This window comes from Pteropus alecto, unplaced genomic scaffold (genome assembly GCF_000325575.1).
Source record: "Pteropus alecto unplaced genomic scaffold, ASM32557v1 scaffold45, whole genome shotgun sequence".
NCBI classification, from domain to species: domain Eukaryota; kingdom Metazoa; phylum Chordata; class Mammalia; order Chiroptera; family Pteropodidae; genus Pteropus; species Pteropus alecto.
This window is the reverse complement of record NW_006442491.1, coordinates 23251801-23273550: the sequence shown is the minus strand read 5'-3', so window position 1 is coordinate 23273550 and position 21750 is coordinate 23251801. Positions and strand designations below refer to the sequence as shown.

The 21750-nt window shown below is 39.6% G+C and overlaps 1 protein-coding gene across 1 annotated transcript in view; it reads right to left on the bottom strand.

Moving 5' to 3' along the window:
* CTNNBL1 (catenin beta like 1) overlaps positions 1-21750 on the bottom strand; it is a 139085-nt gene that overhangs the window by 82883 nt on the left and 34452 nt on the right. Inside the window, exons 4-5 of the mRNA XM_006921801.2 lie at positions 13407-13546; positions 4280-4377 (exon numbers count right to left, since the gene is read on the bottom strand). Of these exons, the coding sequence (XP_006921863.1) occupies positions 4280-4377; positions 13407-13546 (238 nt within the window). The remainder of the gene's footprint in view (positions 1-4279; positions 4378-13406; positions 13547-21750) is intronic.

Genomic DNA, 21750 nt, shown 5'->3' with positions numbered 1-21750 from the left:
CTTAGTCTCGGGCTCTGACTGTGCTCTCTCCCTTCACCCCGTCTGCACTCTAATAGTACTGGCCTTTTTTCTGTTCCCCAAATATGTCAAGCTTATTCCTACCTTAGGTCCTCTGTACTTGCCCCATCTTGCCCTTAATCATTCCGAATGGCTGGTTTCTTTTTATCGTCCAGAACTCAGGCCTTTCCTGACTATCGAATCTAATGTGATTTCCCAGTCACTCTGCATCACACCACTTATTTTAATTCTCTATGTAACAGAAAATCACTATCCGTTTCCTATTTACTGTTTCTCCCTACACTAGAATATGAGCTCCACAAAAATAGGCCTTCAGTCTTGCTCACTGCTATATACCCAATTCCTAGAATCCAGAATATACCAAGCACTCAATAAACATTTAGTGAATGAATGAACAAATGAATTTTGCTTGGGAGCAAATACAGATGAAGGTGAGGATGCTAAAAGAAATGCAAAGAGACAAACATGACAGGACCCAGAAATTATATGTTAAGCACTCTGAGATCAACCAAAAAGCTGCCAACCAGCCCAAGTCAGACCAACACAAGGCTTCAGAGTTTAACATTTAAGTAGGGTTAATTGAGGGTAAGAACGGGTATGGAGGGCCGTCCCTGGCTCTCCACATCAAAGCCACTTTTATTAAACTCTTTATAGCAAATGGTAGCTCTCAGCCACCCTGACCAGCTTCTGGGCCAAGCCACATTTCCACCTCCTCTAGTTGTGAGCTCCCCACTCACCCTCACATTAAAGCCTCCCTGCAGAGGCCGACACCTGCAGCTCTGCAGTTCTGCCCTATTCGTCCCCGTCACAAGTGATCGCTCCCTCCTCCTCACTGCCACAGGAGCCTGCAGCTCTCACAACCATTCTTAATATTCTGCCGTGTATTATCACCATTACTTATTTCATCCTAAAAAAACAAAAAAACAAAAAACAAAAAAACTAAACCTCTACCCTACCATGTCTTACTTAAGCTTATTCAAATGTTTTTTTGAGTATTTGTTCAAAAAATTTTTTGAATGTTTGTTGAAATGAGAAAGAATGTTTGTTGAACTCAATAAACGTTCATAAACATTTCACTGTGTGGTAGATGTTGACATTTACTAAGTATTAAATATGTACCTTTATGAAGATAATACCACACGTAGTATCTTTATGGAGATCATGGTCAACATTTATTGGGTGTTTATTCTGTGCCAGGCACTGCTCTCAAGACTTATTAAATATCTCATTTACTCCTCACTTCAGTGATAGGCACTACTACTGTTATTCTCATTTTAAAGAAGAAACTGGGTATAGAAAGGTTAGGTAACTTTCCTAAGGACACACAACTGATAAGTGACAGAACTACCACTCTGGCCACTCCCCTGATAGGGATCACAACTCAGGAAAGATAAACTTATAAACATGTCTATAAGCCAACATAACGAGTGCCGGGATGTACGAAATGCTAGGGGAACACAAATTCTGCTGAGGTGATGAGTCTGAAAAAAACTCATAAAAGAAGAAAATTTAAGTGATGCTTTAAAGGATGAGTAAGCATATTCTCAGTAGCCCAGGAGAAACAAAACTGACCAAGCTGAGGCAGGTGTGGGCGAAGACCTGGGATTGCCAAGCCCAGGGCAAGTTTTGGGACTAGCAAGCAGGGAAAAAAAATGACCATAATCTAATCATAACTTTCAAGGAGTCCAAAGACTATTTTTAGATAGGTATGCCAGAGAATTGCTATCAAAACAATATACCCTTGCATTTACTACTCTTTTAGAAGAGTCTATTTTCCAGGCCACCAGATCAACTTGTTATAAAGCACAAATATTCACCTTTTGCATAGGTAATAATAGTGGATGTGAACCAAATTTTAAATTCCAAAGATGCCTGAGAATTCCAGGACAGCACTCTCTCCCCACAAATGTGCTATTCTATTTCTTAGGACTTCCAACTGGGAAAAAGATGAAGGCAATAACTGCAAACTGCACACCACAATAAATTCTGCTACATGCCCTCTAGCCTCTGCTCGTGCAATTCCAGGCCTCTGATATTGGCCCCAAATTAAAACTACGAAGACAACTCAACCCTTGTAATATGAGAATACTTATCAAACTTCTTCCTGAACACAGCACAAGGGTAGCAAAAAATAAATGGAAGACCACCCACTGGTCCTGCTCTCTGATATTTACTGATAGCTTCTGACTAGCTGCAGACAAACAAATAATATATGGGAGCCTAGGAATGTTCAATTGTGATTCACACCAGACCCACCAATATAAAGCTGTAAGAGTCAAAGTCTCAAAATAAAGTAATTTAAAAACAAAACAAAACAAAACAGAAAAATGCTATAGAGTAACTACCTAATGGCTCCCCAGATTGAGGATGAACTGTTTCTTTCCAAACAAACATAAAATCTGAAAGACTGAGCTTCTTCTGTTGGTGGGCTTGGCAACACAGAAACACAAAGGGGCCTTTTGTGTGAACTGCTGGTTCTGAGTATGTCTGACAGGCAGCAGCCAGGCTAGCTGCTCCTCTCTCGTCTTCTCTATTCACACAGGCGCAGGATGGTAATTAAAATCAGCCCAGGGACCAGGCAGGAAGGCTCATTCAGGGCCACTGTAATTAACCTCTGGAAGGTGAGACTGCACAAATGACACTGTGGGGACGCAGTGAAGGAGCAAGTGCCACAGCCTTCCTTCGGATGGTCTTTAAAACAAAAGGACGTCCCAATACCATCCTTTTTTTTTCTGCACAGTGGTTCCTAGGGTAAATAAAGATCCCAAATTCTACAAAAGTGGATGTTCACTCCAGGAAGAAAGAAAAATGGCAACATAAATTTTCATCAGACTCGGTCACAAATGGCCCCGCTGGACTCCAGCCTCGTTCTCTAAGAGACAGTGCTTCGTATACAACGGGTTCACAGCCCCTTCATTCACACCAAATGCCAGCTGTGAGCATGGCACATGGGAACTTTCCAGGTGTCAAGAAACTTGAGAGAGATTGTCTGAAGAGGGAGTGAGAAGTGTAGCAACGGGTCTCAGAATCATTTGCGGCCCCAGTCCCAGCCATTCTGATTCAGTAGGTCTTGAATGGGGACTGAAAGTAGCCTCATGAGCACCCCAGGTGCTTCTAGTACAGGTGGCTCCAGCGATCTATGATAAAGTCTGCGAACTGCGTCAAAACCCGTACTTACTAACATTCTCACCAGAGAGAAAAGACCAGACAACAGAAGACAACGGAAAAGAAGGAAAAGCAACAGAGCCTTGAGGAAGGTGGTAGCTTAGTGGGTAGAAAGAGCTCCACAGGAAGCATCAGGGTAAGAGGCAGACTCGCTTCTGCCGCTGGCCAGCTGTGGTGCCTGCTAAGCCGTGGAGCCCTCTCTGATCACCGGTGAGAGAAGGAAACTGGTGTGAGGGGACAGGAGTGTGGTGAAGATCAGAATATGTAGGCTCTACTCTCAGCTGTTACAGGGACTGGCTGAGTGGCCCGGGGGAAGCCTTCATTTTTGCATCTGGGTTTCCGCACATATAAAGCGAGGTGATGAGACTAGATCGGTTCACCTCACACGGAAACTCCTTTTGATTGGATGCTGCCCGGAACAATAGCTGAGGAAGCCCCAGAGGCCTTGCCTGGGCTCCGTGAAGAGAGACTCCAGAGTCAACTGGGCCTGTCTTCCACTAGCGGGGCTGCAACTCTGGCTTGGATGAGCTGAAAGGTTTGTTCTCGTTTTTAACATTCTCTGATTCTCTGTCTATAAAATAAGTAATAATGACACCTGTCCTCACGAGTGCTTAGAGTTATAAAGGCCAGAGGAGAAAAGAAATATCTGTGAAAACTCTTTGCAAAAAGGTCAGTAGCAGCACAACTGGAGGTGGAGGGACAGGAACACACAGTCAAAGAGAACACAGGTTCAAATCCCGGCTATGTGACCACAGGCAACTTGTTTTGCCTCTCTAAGCCTCAGCTTCCTAGCTGTAAATGGGAATAACAGCAATAACACCCATCTAAGAGGATAAGGTGAGGATTACAGAAAGTGAAAAAAATAAGAAAAAGCCTGCCTACAGTAGATACTCAAAAAATGTGAGGCTTCTATAACCCCTTCCCTAACATAGTTCCAAAGAATAAAGTACCCCACGAGTTGCATTTCGACTTTCATACTTTCTTCACTCAGTCCAGCCTTGCCACAGAGCTCTACCTGATACCCAGCCAACGCCACTCACAGAGATAGCAACACCTTACCCAAACGTGCAAAACTCTAGAGGGATGTGCAACTTACCAGAGCATCGATGAGTACTTCTGCTCCCTCTTCGCTCTCATGGAGGGTGTCTATATCCGTTAATTCCTGAAGCAAATCGACCACAGCTATGGACACATGTGAAAATGTTAAGGGTATCAAGTACATACTGAAACCCTACTGACAACTTTATTAAAATATCTGGTTCGCTTCTATTTCCTTGTCAATCATTTCATCACTGTTTACCTTTAATACACTCTGGTTTTATTAACATCTCTTCAACAAGGTTCTACTCACAGTGGGTGTTCAATAAATTCTGTTAACTAATGTGGTTTCTTTCCCTCTGCTGCTTTCCTGGCAACTTATCAATATATTTTCATAAATTTCAAACTTCAAGTATGATCACTTGGGAGGTCACTTTTCTAGGGAGAAATAGATCAACACCCTTAGTCTTACCTCATGATTTAAATTCTTGGAACTCAGTATTATCGTAACTGTTTCACACAGTTCACCTTCGAAGGCAGTAATGATTTCTGAAATGACATGGCTGATGTTCACCAAGGAATCTTCGGAGACCAGGGCATGATGAAACAGACTTAAAATGTACAGGGAAGGATTTACGCTAGACTGTGCCGGACCTCACCAACCTCTTTCCCCTCAAATACCACACTGCTTTGGACATAAAAGAAAAGCAAACGATGGGAATTAAATACTAGGCAAAAACAGAAAGGACATATAAGTGAAATAAAACATGGAGAGAAAAAGGGAGTTATGTTTGGAAACTGGAAGCCAGAAGTAAACTAAGTTTCCCTTCCCTCACCTTGGAAACACACCACACACACACACACACACACACACACACACACACACACACCCCTCTCCTTTGTTCCACTGACCTGCATTTACTGAATGCTTATGATGAATAAAGCACTGTGATGGTGACAAAGGCAAACATATTCTTCATTCTGGTCCTCAGTTTCCTCATCATAAAATGAGGATGATGTTAGATAATCAAAGACATTAAAAAATTACATGCCACAGGCAATTACCACCATGGAAATGAAGAATACAGACAACATGAACTGCAGACATTCTGAAAAAGCAATCAGTCGCATTGACCCGGGAAATCAGGAATGATCTGCTAGAAGACTGGTTAGAAAACAGGCAACTAAAAAGATTGGGGCAAGTAGGATAGAAAGCAAAACAACAAGAATAAAAGCAGAAAGACCAGAATGTAAGAAGGTATATGAAGAGGAGAAGACAGAGAATTAGGGAAGGGAGGAGAGGGGACAAGAAAAGGGAAGGGAAGGAATAGAAAAATTTATAACTGGAACTATATTTAAAAATTATTTTGAAAGAGTAACAGCTATGCGCAGGATGTGAGTGTTGGGGACAGGCAGATGGGAGGCAGGACGAGTGGGTCATTGGGGGCTGCAAGGGGTGGAAGGGAGCCAGGCCTGAAGAAGGAAGATCTGTTCCGAAATATGACACACTCGCGAGTCCAGAAGCGAGACAACAAGGGTCAGAATCAGGGCAGTTTCACTAGAAAGAAAAAAATGAAAGATACCTGACATATTAACAAGAATGACAGGACTTGCTAAGTGCCAACTGATATTCCAGGTATTTTATGAACATCTTTTGCTGAAAGAACAATTATTAGAAGGTTCATTTTACTCATCTATAACTGAGCAGCTGACCATCATGAGTAATTAAGCTTTCTGTATCTTATTCTTTCACTATCTAAAGTGATATTTCTCCCCAACATGGGAGTGCTGTAACACTTAATGTGTATAAAGAGCTTACAGTCTTTGGACAAAACTCTTTCATGCTTATAACCTTTATTATCAAAGTAACCAGAAAGCTTGTTGAAACAAAAGACCACGTATCATACTCGACACCTGACATATAGTAAAATAAAACACAGTTGTCTGAATTAATTTTTTTTAAAAAAGCAGGCTACCAAACTAACCCCTAGAAACCTTGACTAGCAGGAATTAGTAGTTCCCCTGCTCCAAAGACTATAGTAGTTGCCATCATAATATCCACTTTCTTTAAAAGTCATCATATGCCAAGCATTGTGTTACTGAATTCTCACAACAGCATTATAAGTGTGATCTCCATTTTACAGATAAAAGCTAAAGCCCAAAGTGGTTAAGTAACTCACCTCAAGGTCACTGCAATAATAAGGAAGAATGGTAGGTTCACCTGCTTCCAAAAATAAATTTTTTGCCTCTACAATTCATATTAATGCATAGGAAAATATATATCAGGTTTAAATAGGGCTAGATGCAGGTAAATTCTAGCTATTGACCCCACTGTAATCACAGAGAAAAGAACTGTCATTATTTCTAATATAAATTATTAAAGTTATAGGAAAAGAACAAAAAGCTGACAACTTCCTCACTCTCATCTAAGAAACTCCCACATTTATTCTCTTAAAAAGCTTAATAGGCATAACATTTCATCTATCCACCTATCCATCCATCCTTCTAGTCAACTGTCCACTCACTGCAGAGTTAGATGTCTAAAAGACAAGGATGTAAATCAAGCACGCAATAAGTACGATCATTACAGCCTCTGAATGACACCATGCATGGCTAAGTACTTATTAACTAGTATGTGACGACTAGTATGTGACTAATTAAACAACAGCCTCAAGAGACACGTGATTTATATATCAAAGAACAACAGATAAAAAGTCAGAGCAGACATGAGGACAGGGGTCATATCATAGTCATCTTTACTTAATATTTTCAGTGAACTGATCTATCCTAAAATTATCACTATCCAAGAAATCTTGCTGAAGCCCCTTTATTTCCTTACAGCTTAGTTTTTTCATCTGTAAAATGGTGGTATGATCTCTGTCCAGCCTATCTCGCTGAGGAATAAATGAGGTCACGTATGTCAAAGGCCAAGTCAAGTCAAGGTACTGAGAAAACAGGAAAGCACTATAATAAACACTGTTAATCAAGTCTTCCCATGGAATGGCCAAAGTCTCCACTGTTGCCTTCATTTTTCTTAAAGCCTCTAAAAATCTAAATTTTAGATTTTAGCTAACAGCAGCATGAGCCTCTCTTTTTGGGTCACAATGGGTTGGGAGATCTAATTTTACATTTTAGCTATACCACAGACATTCGGATTAACCAAGTCTTTTTTTCAGCCACTACAGTCTTAGGCCAGGCATCATATTTTTCCTTGATTAGTCTTATACCATGCTCACAAATGTGACACATTAAACCTAGGAACATTTTTTTAAAGGAAAAAAATTGACAATGGCAGTGCTTTTTATAGGAATCGGATAAACGTCTAACTTTTACCAAGCAAAGTCATTTCTTATAATGTTCCATTGGATATCTCCTTGCCTGCTCTCCCGCCTCAGCTGAGAAATCAGAACAAATCAGTTACCAGCTACCAGGTCTGGTAAACATCTCATCAATCCTACCACTCACTAATTTTACATAAATTCCCAACTTTCACTAAATAGCATTTCAGCAAGGCAGTAATGAGTCCATAATTGTAATCATCCACTCCTGGGTAATATAACAGGACCCAGAAGACAGAGGTCATTTGAAGACCAGAAACAGGAGTAAGAATAGAAACTATAGATAGACAGATGAACTCTCAATCTTGATGAGAAAATTCAGCATGGTCTGCCACCTATCCAGCATATCTTCACAAGCAGACTCTGGGCATGGGTGATAGGTTTTTCCACTGTAGTTACAATTTCATTTCACAAGGTAAAAGGCTCTCCCGTCCAAGTATAATAGGAAAACAGAGAGCCTGTCTCTCTACGAATTACTAAAACACAGTTTTTGATAGCCTATTTTGTCATGTCGAGTAGAAAGGCCAGTCCACTCACTCCCTCTGTACCTGTCCACTACCGGAACAATAAGCTGATATAATAAGAAGCGAAGTAGAAGAAACCAGGTGGGCACAAAATGGTCCATAACACAATACCTCTTAGAAAAAAGGGGGTTGTCTACTTCTATTTTTTGGCTTTAGACATCTGTTTTGGGGCCTGATCTCATGCAGAGTCTTGGTGATACTGAAACTGAACATCATTCTTATTAACCTCCAATAAAATGTGTCCATGAAGAACGTTATTTACAAAAATAAAAAAAGATAAAGGGAAACAAGATGTATTAAGCAGATGGCTTTTTTAAAAAGTCATTTCGAAAAGGCTTAAGAAAAATAAACCAGTATAGATTCAGAATATATAACTGAATTAATGAAACGAATAGGGAGCTTTTTAAAAAATCTTTTTTCTTTTATTCCTAGACTACAATAGTGATTAGGGAGGTATAGCTCAACCAATGCAGATGAATTTCAAAACACAGACAAAATGGTCTTTTTCTTATTTTGAAACAGCTGACTCAGAGCTACCTAGAATGAATCTGGACTCTTAATTTTATCCCAATCCTAGATGAAACTAATAGTGATTAGTTTGATTAATAAATGTTGAATGAGTGCAGAAAATGCACTCATTCAACATGTATTAAGTACCTACTAAGTGCTAGTGGGCACTATTATGCCACAGGGAAAACGTCCAAAGCAGGCTACAGCCACCCTAACCGTCCAGGGACATGGACTTCACCTACAACTCACAAACAAAATCAGAAATGACATTGAGAGGTCCTTTCCTTAGATTGCCATTTTTTGCACTTTTTACCTAATCCGACTTGTTTCAGAGTATATTTAGATAGCTCAAACAAACAAACAAAAAAACGGGTGGTTTATCAGTACAGATTATCAGAGAAGTTAGACTACAGAAGAGAAAAAGAAGTATATGCTTTTCACTGTAACTTTGATTCTGAAAATATCAAGATGAGACTAGATTCCAGCAAAACGACAGCTCAGAGATATTCAAGTGTCCTTAGACAGTACTTACAGAAAAGCACTGGAGCCATAGCCAACTCCCTCCCAGTCCAATTAGAAGAAAGCCCTTAGGAGACTCAATGCTTTCCCAGCCCTATTCCTGCTCATTAACACTGGGCCTCTAACGCAAGGCGCCCCTATCGTACACACCCTCTGGGATAATATGGTGTGTCGCAGTCAGTGTGTTCCACTTCCACTTCGGCGTTCTCAGACCCGAACGGCTCAAGTTCAATTGATCCCATCTGGTTTATAAAAACTCCGCCTGCTCCTTATTTTCCAATTCCCACAGTAATTCTTCACAAAATCCAACAGGACAACTTTGCAAGTCCTCTTGGCTTTCTAGAGTCTGAGAAAACTTAAGCAGTAATTTAGAATAGTGCTAAGGACCACTCCCTAAAATTATTCCAGACAAAAAAGGGCTGTCCCATCGGCACCAGCGATCCACTTGGTAACCAACAAATTTAGTTACCTTTCCTGTCTATTAGTATGCAACGCACTGTACTGATGCCTTAACATTACGAGACCTCATTTTTCTGAATCACAAACGGATGGAGAGAAAGCAGACTTTGAATAAATTGGGTTTAGATTACTCAATATTTTTTATTAAGGAATAGGGCACTTAGCTGGGAAGCAACAGTCGTGATTTTTTTTTAATGAACCTGATATCCGCTAAGTGTGTGGTGACTACATGAGCAGCCGGCAAGAGCATGTCAGCTTCCAGTATGTGAGGAATGGCGACTTCCACTGCCAAGATAGAGACCATGAAAATAAACTTGAAACGCACTCTAATCTCCACATCTATCAAAAGCTTACCTAGCTCCAGTGCCAAATTCCCCTAATCACCCCCAAGCCAGAGATGACCCACACCTTCTCAGAACTCCGAAGGCATTTCCTGAGCATAACACTCCAAGGGCACTTACCATCACACATAGTAATTTGAGTATTTTTGCTATCAACTTGGAGTTACTGTTTCTTGTTTCCCTAACAGAACCCAACAGGGCTTATTATACCAAAGAAGAAGCTAGCAAATGCCGTGATCTACCACAAGGACTCTAGAAAGGATTCCACTGACTTGTCATCAAACTGAGAACAAAGAAAATGACACAGAGAAATAGGATACGTATGGATTTGGTGGCTTGGTGATTTTTTGGGGGAGGAAAGTGGGAGTTAGCAGAAGGGGTGGTCAGCCACCATCCGGGGTTTCATCTTCCCCTTGTTTTAGACCTCCTTGTTCTTTTAGGCAAATTGAGTAAATGTGGCTTAAACTAGGCCACAAAAACTGTTTGTTTAGTAATATTTTAAGAAAATATCTTTAAATGTACCTTTGGTTTTATTTTTCTGCAGAAGCACTCCAAAAGGTCCATTTAAAAAAGTGCTCTAAACATGTGTAAATGATTTATGTTAAAGGAAAAATTGTTTTAAAAACAATATTTCTAAAAGCCAGCAGCTACTCGCTCTCCTCTTGTGCCCTCTCCTCATGCATTCAGATGTGCCCCTCCCTCTCTGCCCCTCACCCCCAGAGATGCTCTTCACAGACCAGAACTCCACACTCTGCAGCCAACCGATGGCTAGCTCCAGCCTCTCAAGGGGGAGACGGGGCACAGAAGCGCTGACAAGCCCACACCAGCAGCAGCGATGCAGAGCGCCAGAAGAAACTCTGAAGCTGCTTCTCACGGTTGAAAGGACGAGGCACAAGCTGTTTTCTCACATCCTCTGCCTCTTAAGGTTACAGCAAGCCAGGCTCTGATCCAATTAAAATCCCTATAGTTTATGTTTTCTCAGAGAAGGACAAAGCAAAGATGACCTGTGCTTGCTGGGAACGTAACCATCCATGTATGGTCTTGGTTGATAAATGAAGAGTTAAAAAAGATTAAAAATTTAAGTCACGACTGCCATGAAATTGTTTATTCATGGTAAGGTGTTTCGTGCAGTTACAGCTGTACAACAGTAAATTGTTAACAACCGTTTCCTGAAGAAAAATTTCCATTATAGATCACAGATAAGACAAGAAGCAGAGTGCAGTGTGGCTGAGAGATCAACATTCCAACCGACTGAGGATTTGTTAGATGCAAGTCAAGAGGACCTACCCTTTCCTGAAACCACTTTCAAGAAAAATTGTACTTTGCGGAAGATGACATTTACCCTAATTGCTGCATCTAATTAAAATTAGGTAATTAAAATTTTTTTTCAAATGCACTTTAAATTTGATGTAGGGCATAATTAAAAATCAGATTTTTAAAAAATATATCATTAGGGCAGCAGGGTGAAGGCTGGCACACAAGAAGCGGGGGGAAAAACAGTATAGCTCTCAGAAAACAGGAGGGAAATGGCAGTCTGTCAAAGTTATTACAGGGGGACTTGTTTTTTTCCTTTTTAAAGACCAGAACTTAACAACTTGGAACATCTGTGCCCTTGCCTTTCCCAAGCATGCTGATGTCAAGCAGCACATCTTATGTCAGTCTTCTCCTTGGCAGGAACCAGGCTGGTGAATCAGCAAAATGTCAGTTATCTTCAGAAAGCTGCTACAATTATTTTGAGTTAGTGGGAACAGGAAAAAGATGAGAGCGGTGTTTCCTTTCCAGAAACAAAATAGGTGATTTCTGTATTAATGTACAGGTAACGAATGACTGATTGCAACTGTCAGGGACATAGGAAATTCTAAGGGGAAAAGACTCAAGATGCACTAGAAAGAACTATGTGGACTGGAAACCAGGGGCCGGGAGTGCCAGTCTCAACCTCAACAGTTAGCTGTCCAACATGTGGCGCTCAGACTTACCACTAAATGAATAAATAAGGCACTGGGCTAAGTCATCTCTAAGGTCTGTTCGGATTCAGAAAATCTACTATTCTGGGTAGGTGTGAACTGGAATATGAAGTCACAACTAGGACTCTTAGTTACTAATTCTAGGAGGAGCAGTTAGTACCCAGAACAGGGCTAATCATATGTAGTTACCCAATATATGAGTGATGCTGCTTAAACATCCAGTATGGCCTATGCTTCCTCAGGGCCTAGCACAGTGCCTGGTACATAAGAAGCACTCGAAGCATGTCTACTGAATGAATTCATAAGACCCTACTGAGTTCATCCAGAAACAAGCGAATTGACTAGGGTTCTTAGACAATCCAGAACTCTGCAGTGAACTCTGGGGAACACTCATCAATCTGGAGACTGACACAGTGATTTTTAATACTGACATTACATGAAGTATCAGAAATAGCTTAAGATCACCCTTCAAGAAGCCTGTGTTAAAATTATTCACTGATTTATTTCTATGAGAATTATCAGGCAGGAAAGAACCTAGTCAGACATGCTCTCAGGAGAGAGATTACCAGAAAGATGAAAATAACATGAAGCAGCAGCAGATTCCCTGTGAATATCACTCAAGCAGACTAACTACATTTGTCTCTTACCTTTGAAAATCTTATTCTACCAGAACAACTATTGGAAGAGAATTTACTTTAATGAACATGACCCTGGCTACAGGCATACCAAAAACCTTTTGCACTAAAAATATTGCACATCTGACAGCAAGGACAAAGCATAAAATTGTTTTCAAAGTCATGATTCAGATTCGGTTAAAAGTAACATTTACTAAGTGCCTACTATGTATCAGAAACTGCTTAGCACTTATATGAGCTCCTTTAATCCTCTGGAAAACACTGACAGGCAAAGTTATTAACTATATTTTTGCAGATGAGAATACTAAGGGCTAGAGGAGCACCAAATTTCATACAAAAATATGAAGCAAGGAATCAAATCTAGATTGTCTGTCTAATGCTGATTCAACAAATATTAAATGTTATTGTGCACCCAGATTTTTTTTAAGGACTGGGAATATAGCAGTGGATAAAACAGATAAAAATCCCTTTCTTCCTGGACATTCCAATGTGCTTTCCATCATGGTTCACCGCATCCTCTAGTATCAACTACACTGTGCCATCTGCTCACAGAATAATGTCTAGCTCAACATATTCAAATCCTGTCTGGCCTCGTCTCCACGATGGGACTCCAAATCAAGATCCTGAAAAATTAATGTTGTTAATGTATAAACAGATACATTACAATGAATTCTAATATTAATAAGAGCTAATAGGACATTTAAAGATTGTCCAATAATTATTCATAGATACAAACCAGATTTTTGAATATGTAAAGAGCAGTGTGTGTTTCAAGATGGGCGATAATCAGAATGGAAATAGAACACCAGACGTGACAGCAGAGACAGACAGGAGAATCAGTGAACAGCATTCCCCCACGTCAGCCTTCCTACCGAGGACATATCTGAAAGGATATCTGTATTATCATGTCCAAGCAACCCGAGAAGAGACTGAACAGCATTCAGCTCCACCAGAAGGTGGTACAGGTCTGGCATGGTGGCTACCACGTGCATCTCCTGAATGATGTCATTTAGGTCCAGCTCAGATTCCATGAACCTAGGAGGAGAAAACAAGATAGCATCATTGAAAGGAAAGGGGTACTATCAGCACTGAGGAGCAAACAGCAACAGAATCCAGAAAGAGAGACAATCTGTCAAAATGTCTACAATAGACCAACCAAGAAGTACACTCATCCAAATATCATGCTGTCACACAATTTCCCTGGGAAATCGATTTCCTCATTACAAAAATCAATCTTGGATTCAGATCTCATTATAGGGTTCCCTTACTCTTACAGACACAAGTTGCCTTTTAGAGGCTCCCATAGCATTTTGCAGCATTAAGTGATCCACCTCCAAGTCCTATGGATTAGCTAACATTACCCCTTGGTGTGGGAATTTGCTCTGTTGCCCTGAACATAGTTATCCTACTAATTTGAAAAGGGTTTCTGCCACTTCAGATCAAGGGCCAATTACTTCCCTTACTTACCCAAAGGAAGAAACTGAGATTCTGCTGCCATCCCAAAATACCCTTTCCTCCCCAATACCCCTTCCAGTGAGGCGATTAAGAGGTAGATCTTAAAGTAAAGCAGATCTAGTCTCTGGCATCCTGTAATCACCACCACATCTTACATAGCATAAGGCTTCACTCACATGATACTTCCGCACCTGAACCTTTCAACAGATCCATCCATGCCCTGGCACTAAGAACAGAACTGCTCTGCATTCACCACTGCATGCCCACCCCCAGTGTCTGACATTTAAGAAATGCCCACCAAGCTTTTGATGAGCAAGACATGAAGATTTGTTCCAAGAAGGAAATGAGCTAATCTATGTAAAGCAACTGAACAATACCTGACTGAGTGACTGAGAGGAATCAGCGGTTAAAGACTCTGGAGCCAGATTGCCTGGATTACATCCTGACTTAGGCACTTACTTAGCCTCTCCATGCCTCAGTTTCTTCATCTGTAAACGGGATAATAAATTTACCTATCTTTAGGACTATGTAAAGAGTAAATGAATAAATACATATAAAGCCTTTTAAAATGCCTGGCATACATAAACACTGTATGCTTGCTCTCATTTCTCCTTCATTCTATGACTACCACTATTGTTATTCTAATATGTCTATCTCCCCTGCTAAAATGTAAGCTTCTTAAAGACAGAAATTACATATTTTGTCTCTATATATCCACAGATGCCTGCTTAATTGAACTGAGAGCGCAAAGAAAAGGGGCATAAAGCAGGGACTCATGAAGTCACAAAGTCCTCATCGACCTCCCGAAGCTGAGGGCCTGGTCAGAGACCACCTCTCCAGAAATCTGGACTCCATAAGAAACTATATCTGGAGACTATAATTCTTTAAAACATGCCCATATTTTAGACAATATCTCTTACTGTTGTTTTTCCCCGTTTAATATTTTTAATCATCACAGTTACACATTTTTTTCTGATTATAAAATACTACTTTTAGTAGAAAACTGGGGAAGGGAGAGAGACAAGCCCTTGAAAAGTAAACAGAAATCATCCATAATCTTATTAACCAGAAATAACCATTGATAATATTCTGGTATATTAAGTCATTTTTCTCAACTTATACCCTGTTTCTCCCCAAAAGTAGCCTACACAATAAATAGTTCTGTATTCGATTTTTTGCTGTTGTTCATATAGGCTGAAAAATTCCCCTTATCATTAAACATTCTTCGACAACAAGAAAGGCCAGTATTGGACACTGCTGTCAGCCTCTCTCCTTCTCCCATGGCAAAATCCCTTACTGAGTACAGCATCCTTCCCTGCTGAGCCCAGATGCGGCTTCAGAATCCTCAACACGATGCTCCAAGAAGAGACCACCACTCAATCACAGAGTGGGTACAGAAATGAAGCCTATCTGAAACTCCTGTGTAAATAATACATTTTTTAAGGCTGCATGGTATTCCCCATGTACGTATACCGTACTTTATTTTACCAATCCCCCTTTGTCAGACATTCAAATGATACTAAGGTGCATGTATTCATAATTATGGTGTTAGGATAAATGCCCAGGAAGGAAAGTGCCAAATCAAACAGTATGCATAACTTAGCATAAGTATGCATAACTTAGATTTTGATATATTCTGCGAGAAAAGTTCCAATAGTGGGGAAAGTTTCCCTCACTCTCTTCAAAAATAGTATTATCTGTTTAAAATCCCCTCCAGTTTGAGATGAGAAGTTTTTTTTTTTTTACATTTCTGAGTCTAAGATGGTTGAAATTTTATTGTTTACTAGCTATTTGTATTTCTTCTTTGCCCATTTTATAGCAGGGTGCTCATCTTATTTATTGATTTAAATATATACTATATATTAAGGAAATTAATTTCTGTCATGTTATAAAAAATAAACGAGAAAAATATTTGCCCTTTACTTATTATATTGTGCTTTCTGACAAAGTTTTTCAAAAGTTTAAGTAGTCAAATCTTTGCCTTTATGAATTCTATTTTACATGGATCCTGAGCTAGATTTTTTCTATGTGAAGATCAGATATATTTTATGGTGTACTTTCGTGTTTATACATATTTAAACGTTTAGGACTAAATAAATCCGAAATTTATTTTAGCATTATGATTTAGGGTAAAGATTTAACTTTATTCTCTGCAAATGCTTGGCCAATTGCCCCAACACCATAATCTTTTTTTCCAGATTTAAAGAAATGCCACCTCTCTCATACACTAAATTTTAATGTGTACTCTAATCTGTTTATGGGCTTTTCACTCTGTTTCATTGATTTGTCTGCAAATTCCTGAGCCACGACCACACTTCTACATGGTTATAGCACATTTTATGTCTTTTAGTGCAAAACACTCCCTTGTTAGTCTTCTTTTTCAATGCTTCTTTGTCTAGTCTCACCTGCTTATTATTCCAGGTAAATTTCAAAATTATTTTTGTCAAGATTCCCCTCTGCCCATACCACTTTTTTGAAGGGTCTTTCCACTGTACTTACAAATAGATTACCTTTTTAGATTCCTAGTTCCCCACCACTTAAAGTGTGGAAGCCAAATCAGAAGAATCATGACTTGGAAGGGCTGGTGCAGAATTCAGATAGTCCATGGGGCAGTCGAGCTACATAATCTTTGAACCTAATGGGCTCAGTAAACCTCTAAGGCTTATTTGCCTTAAAAGGGTACTTTAAAAACAAAAAAAAATCTGATTTCTGGAGAGTAACTTGACAGAAGATTTTTACAGCTCACCAGAAAGAACTGGCAAGTGAGACTGCACACTAAATAATAGTAAACAAAATCATGTCGAGTGGAAAGGAAAGATTTAAGGATTTGGGTGGTAGCGAAGGAATGAATGTCAGCCTGGAGAGAAGCCTCTGGTGGTATCTTACAGGGCTCCTCCGTAGGCTTATTTAGTTCAACTATATTATTTTATTGTTATTTTTTGACCAACAACTTGGGTGACGAGATATAAAAGGCAAATTTAACAGATGTCATGTAACACAAAGCTTACAGAGAAAGTGAACACAGCAAAATTAATTCAAAAAGTTGACAAAATTAATTCAAAAAGTTCCTGAAAGGCAATGATGGTGGGCCAAATCTAACAAGAGGAAAATTACCTACGATCCATACAGAGAGCTGCACTGAACCAAAAAGTCAAGTACAAATGCATGGGACAGGAAAGATACAGTTTCATAAAAGCACAAGTGCAGAAAGAACTTGATGGTTTTAGTTAACTGTTACCACAATATAAATCAGACTGTGAGATAGTTCTGCCAGAACAGAGACTACTTCTCATTCATCTCTGGACACCCAGCACTGGATACACTCCCTGGTCCCCAATTCAGCAGATGACCGACTGTCAAATGAAGGAGCAGAGGCAAAGTGACTGCCACAAATGCTACTGTGGTTGGGCCTTAAAAAGAAGACAATATAGAGTTATCACGCTGATGAGACGACCCTAAAAGTTTGTGACATCTGTTATGAGGACCACACTTTAGGAGAGACGGAGAAAATAATTCACAGAAGTAACTGAAATTATAAGGAATCCAGATATCCTCACATGTGAGAATTTGTTGAAATTCTCTTTTCATTCTGAGTTGAAATCTTATAAGTAAGAGCTGCCAAGCGATGAAACAGGTTTCTTTGGAAAGTTAGGTCTTTGTCACTGGAGTTAGCTAATAGTAATATTTTAAAAAATCAAGAATTAGAAGGGAGAATAACTGTACCTTCCGGTGCCTTCCAACTTTGAAATTCTTCTACATATGCAGTCTTAACCCAATGTTTTTTAAGGTTAGAAAGTCAGAAAACTATCAAAACAAGCAGAAACTAAACTGTGAGCAAGGAAACATAAAAATATCAGTGGGGTCAGGGGTTACATGGATAACAAGATATAAACAAGCAGAAACTAAACTGTGAGCAAGGAAACATCATAAAAATATCAGTGGGGTCAGGGGTTACATGGGTAACAAGATAGAGTGGGAAATACCTGGATTTGAGAATGAGATTGACGTGATGTGAGTCACACCCCTCGCCACACTATTAGCCATGTAGTCACGAGCAGTGTGTCAACAAGTATTTACTGAGCACATGCTAGGTGCCAGTCACTGTGCTAGGTACAGAGGATAGAACAGATAACACAATAATCCCTGTCCTCATGGAGCCCCTAGCTTATATCAAATAAAAACAATATATTACAATTCATCGTAATTTGTTGTCCAAGAGAACTGTCGTTGGAACACAGAGCACTGGACCCCAACCTGGTCAAGGGAGACAGAATATTAACTAACCTATCTCTAAACCTCAACTTCCTTACTCTTCCTAGCTGAATTATAAGGAGGATTCAAAGAGATAATAAATGCGAAGTCCCTAATGATAGGTGGCATATAATAAATAAGTGCTCAACAAATCTAGATACCTCAAGTTTGCTATGCTGTAAAAAAAAAATTTTTCTTCTCATTTTGCTGACAGAGTACAAGCCTACTCATTTAAAGCACACACTATGATTACAGAGGGCTGTTTAGGGATTAGGCATACTCAGCAACAGATAACTCACAGCTGGGGGAAAGGATCAAGTTCGAGGCCAGTGAGAAAGCAATAGAGCAACATTAAAACAGTAACCCAGGCTGAGATGGAGTTGTCGATCCCATCTGGTGTCATGGAGAATACTCTGCTAGCCGGCCCATGTGCATTTGCTTCAGACCAGCAGGATATTCTCCTTCAACCACAAGAGTAAATATTAGCAAATGACCAGTAAAGTTCAAAAACACCAGGAAAGTAACAGAAACCCGATGAGTCCTGCAAACACAAAACCAGCTATCAGTGCATAGAGAACATGATGTTTCTTCCACCCAATTAAATCAGTAGTTCTCAAAGTGGGGTCCTGGAACCCTAGGGTAGGGGTAGGAGGTGGTTGGAGATCCTTTTAGGGGTCTAAAATATAAAAAACTATGTTCATAATAATTCCAAAACATTACAAGCATGTCTTGCTTGTTTTACGTGCTTTGCTTTATAGTGCTTCACAGATATTGTATTTTTTTTTTAACAAATTAAAGGTTTGTGGCAACCCTGTGTCAAGCAAGTCTACCAGCACCATTTTTTCAACAGCATTTGCTCACTTCACGTCCCCATCACATTTTGGAAATTCTTGCAATATTTCATACTTTTTAATTACTTCTATATTTATAATGATGACCTGTGATCAGCGTTCTTTGATGTTACTAGGGCAAGACCCTCCACCAGCAAAAGGGTTACAATTCGCTAAAGGCTCAGATGATGATTAGCATTTATTAGCAATATTTTTTAATTAAAGTATGTACATTTTTTGATACATAATGCTATTGCACACTTAATAGACTACAGTATAGTGTAAATATAACTTTTACATGTGCTAGAAAACCAAAATAATCATGCGACTCGCTTTATTGCAATATTCACTTTACTGCATGGTCTGGAACCAAATTCACAATATCTCCGAGGTACGCCTGTATATTTATTTGTCTTTTTCATTCTCACTCTCTCAGGAGGGTACAGTGGAGTTTTCCAGGTGGCTACACAACACGTGATGATATCATTGCCCTTATGGCTAATGAAATGTGTGCTTGTATATTCTAGCATTTTCTAAGATAAGCACTTTGGGGTGTTGTATTCATACTTTAAGAGTACAAAGGGGTCCTGAGATTAAAAAGTTCTGAGAATCACTAAACTAAATAATTCTGCCCCTGCAAAAGTGAGAAGAACTACTAAAGGACTTAATAGGGAAATAACACATTCTATTCGATGTGATGTTAGGGAGAAAGATTACACAGTACGAAGTAGAGGTTGCATAAGGAGAATTGTCGATTGAATCTGAAAGGCAGCCAAATGAAGAGAGGCATTTTTGGGTATGCAATCAAAATGACAATTGCATATATGGGAAAATAAATTTGAATGTTTCTGATCTCAACCGGAAAGTTTCATTCAAATGTGCTCTCGCAATTTTCATCTTAATTGCACCTCGCTGGGCTAGAGAATTATAAAAGACACTGCACCAGTAAGAATTCAAGAACTCAAGGTTAAAACACAATGTAGTTTCCTAACCACTTTTGGACTTGAAAGAAAAATGTTCTTTCTGCATAATTTCAATTTTCAAATGTTCAAATTTAAAAACTAAAATAGTATATAAATTTTGTCTAGAGAGAAAACAGTGCTGACTTTTGAAAATAAAATAGCATTTCCTTAAAACCAGTTTATGAATTGTAACACTAGAGCATCTGTGGTACCTAAGATGTGGTACGTAACCTAGAGAAATGCACTGCTCTAAACTGGCAGAAGTATACCTACCAAATGGGCAAAGGCAATGCTGGCATTCCAAGAAGTAAATTGGATTTCTTAAATTTCCAATGTTAGCCTACAGCATAACTTCCTCATAATGGATCCTTAGGTTCCAAGAGATAAGGATGTAATAAAGGTGACATCAACTATCTAAGATCTCATGTTCACTGAGCACCTAGAGCATGACAGGTACTGCGTTAGGTACTATAAACAGAGACAAACAAGACATAGTCCACCTCCTGAAAATAGAGTCTAATGCAGGAAGACCGCTGAGCAAAAAAACAATGAAACAAAATGGCAAAGATGTCAAAGACTGATCACATTCACTGGGGGCAAGAACATAGGGAGAGAGAGCTGCTGGTGGGAGAATAAAGGGACACAGTGGGGAATTTGGCAGTTCCTATCAAGTTTAAAAGTACATACCCTTCAAACTGGGAACTCAACATTTATGCTTTAGAACTACGTTTTACACTAAGACATATGTACACAAAGGTTCACTGAAGCATTGTTCATAAAAGCCAATATTAAAAATAAGCAAATGTTCATAATAGAAAAATAATAAATAAATCATGGTATCTGCAAATCATGAAATAGTATAAGCACTCACACAAAAAATAAGGTAAATACGCATATACTAACATGGAAAGATCGCCTATTATTGTATTATTGACCAAAAAAATCAAGGTGCAGAATAGGTACAGTATGATTTAGGTGGGAAAAAATACTTGTATATTTACATATATGTGTAAATAAGTATACAGAAAACGATCTAAAAGGACACTCCCGGAAGCGTTCACAGGGACAATCTCCCGGTAGGAGAATGAAAAGGAGGTCAGTGCAGTGAAAGAGAACTTTCGTTTTGTACTCTACTTTTATGCAGTTGGTATTTTTTACAGGGACAATCTATTATGTGTTACCTGAGCAACCACACACACGCACACAGTACAGTCTGACAAGTGCTACTTCATGGTGGAGGTCAGCACAAAACCTGACAGGACTCTGATGCTGGGAAAGCTGAGCCGCAATCCTGCCACGTCTACTGTCAAAGAGGGCTGTGGCCCTAGGCCCAGCAATCAGATTCTCCTCTCTCTACCTCCTCATCTAGAGTACACAGAGAACAGAGTGGACCACATTAGCCTTACCAGGTTGCCATGAGGACTCAGTGATCTCACATACCTCTGTGCCTTTGTTTATGCTAGTCACATTGCCTGGCAGGCCTTTCCATGTTCTTTTCTGCCTGTTAAAATTAAAGTCATTCTACAAGGCCTGGCCCAAAGACCATCTCTTCTGTGAAGCCCTTAAAAGCCCCCAACTTGGTATTCACTATTTCTTCCTCTACGCTCCACAGCACTTTGTTTGTATCTCTTTCAAAGAACATTTCCTTCTACCACGCATTTAGAGTCAGTCCGCCTAATAAGCTATAACCTTGAGTGCAAAGACTTACTATCCCACTCTTAATTGCCTAGAGGCCTTGGAC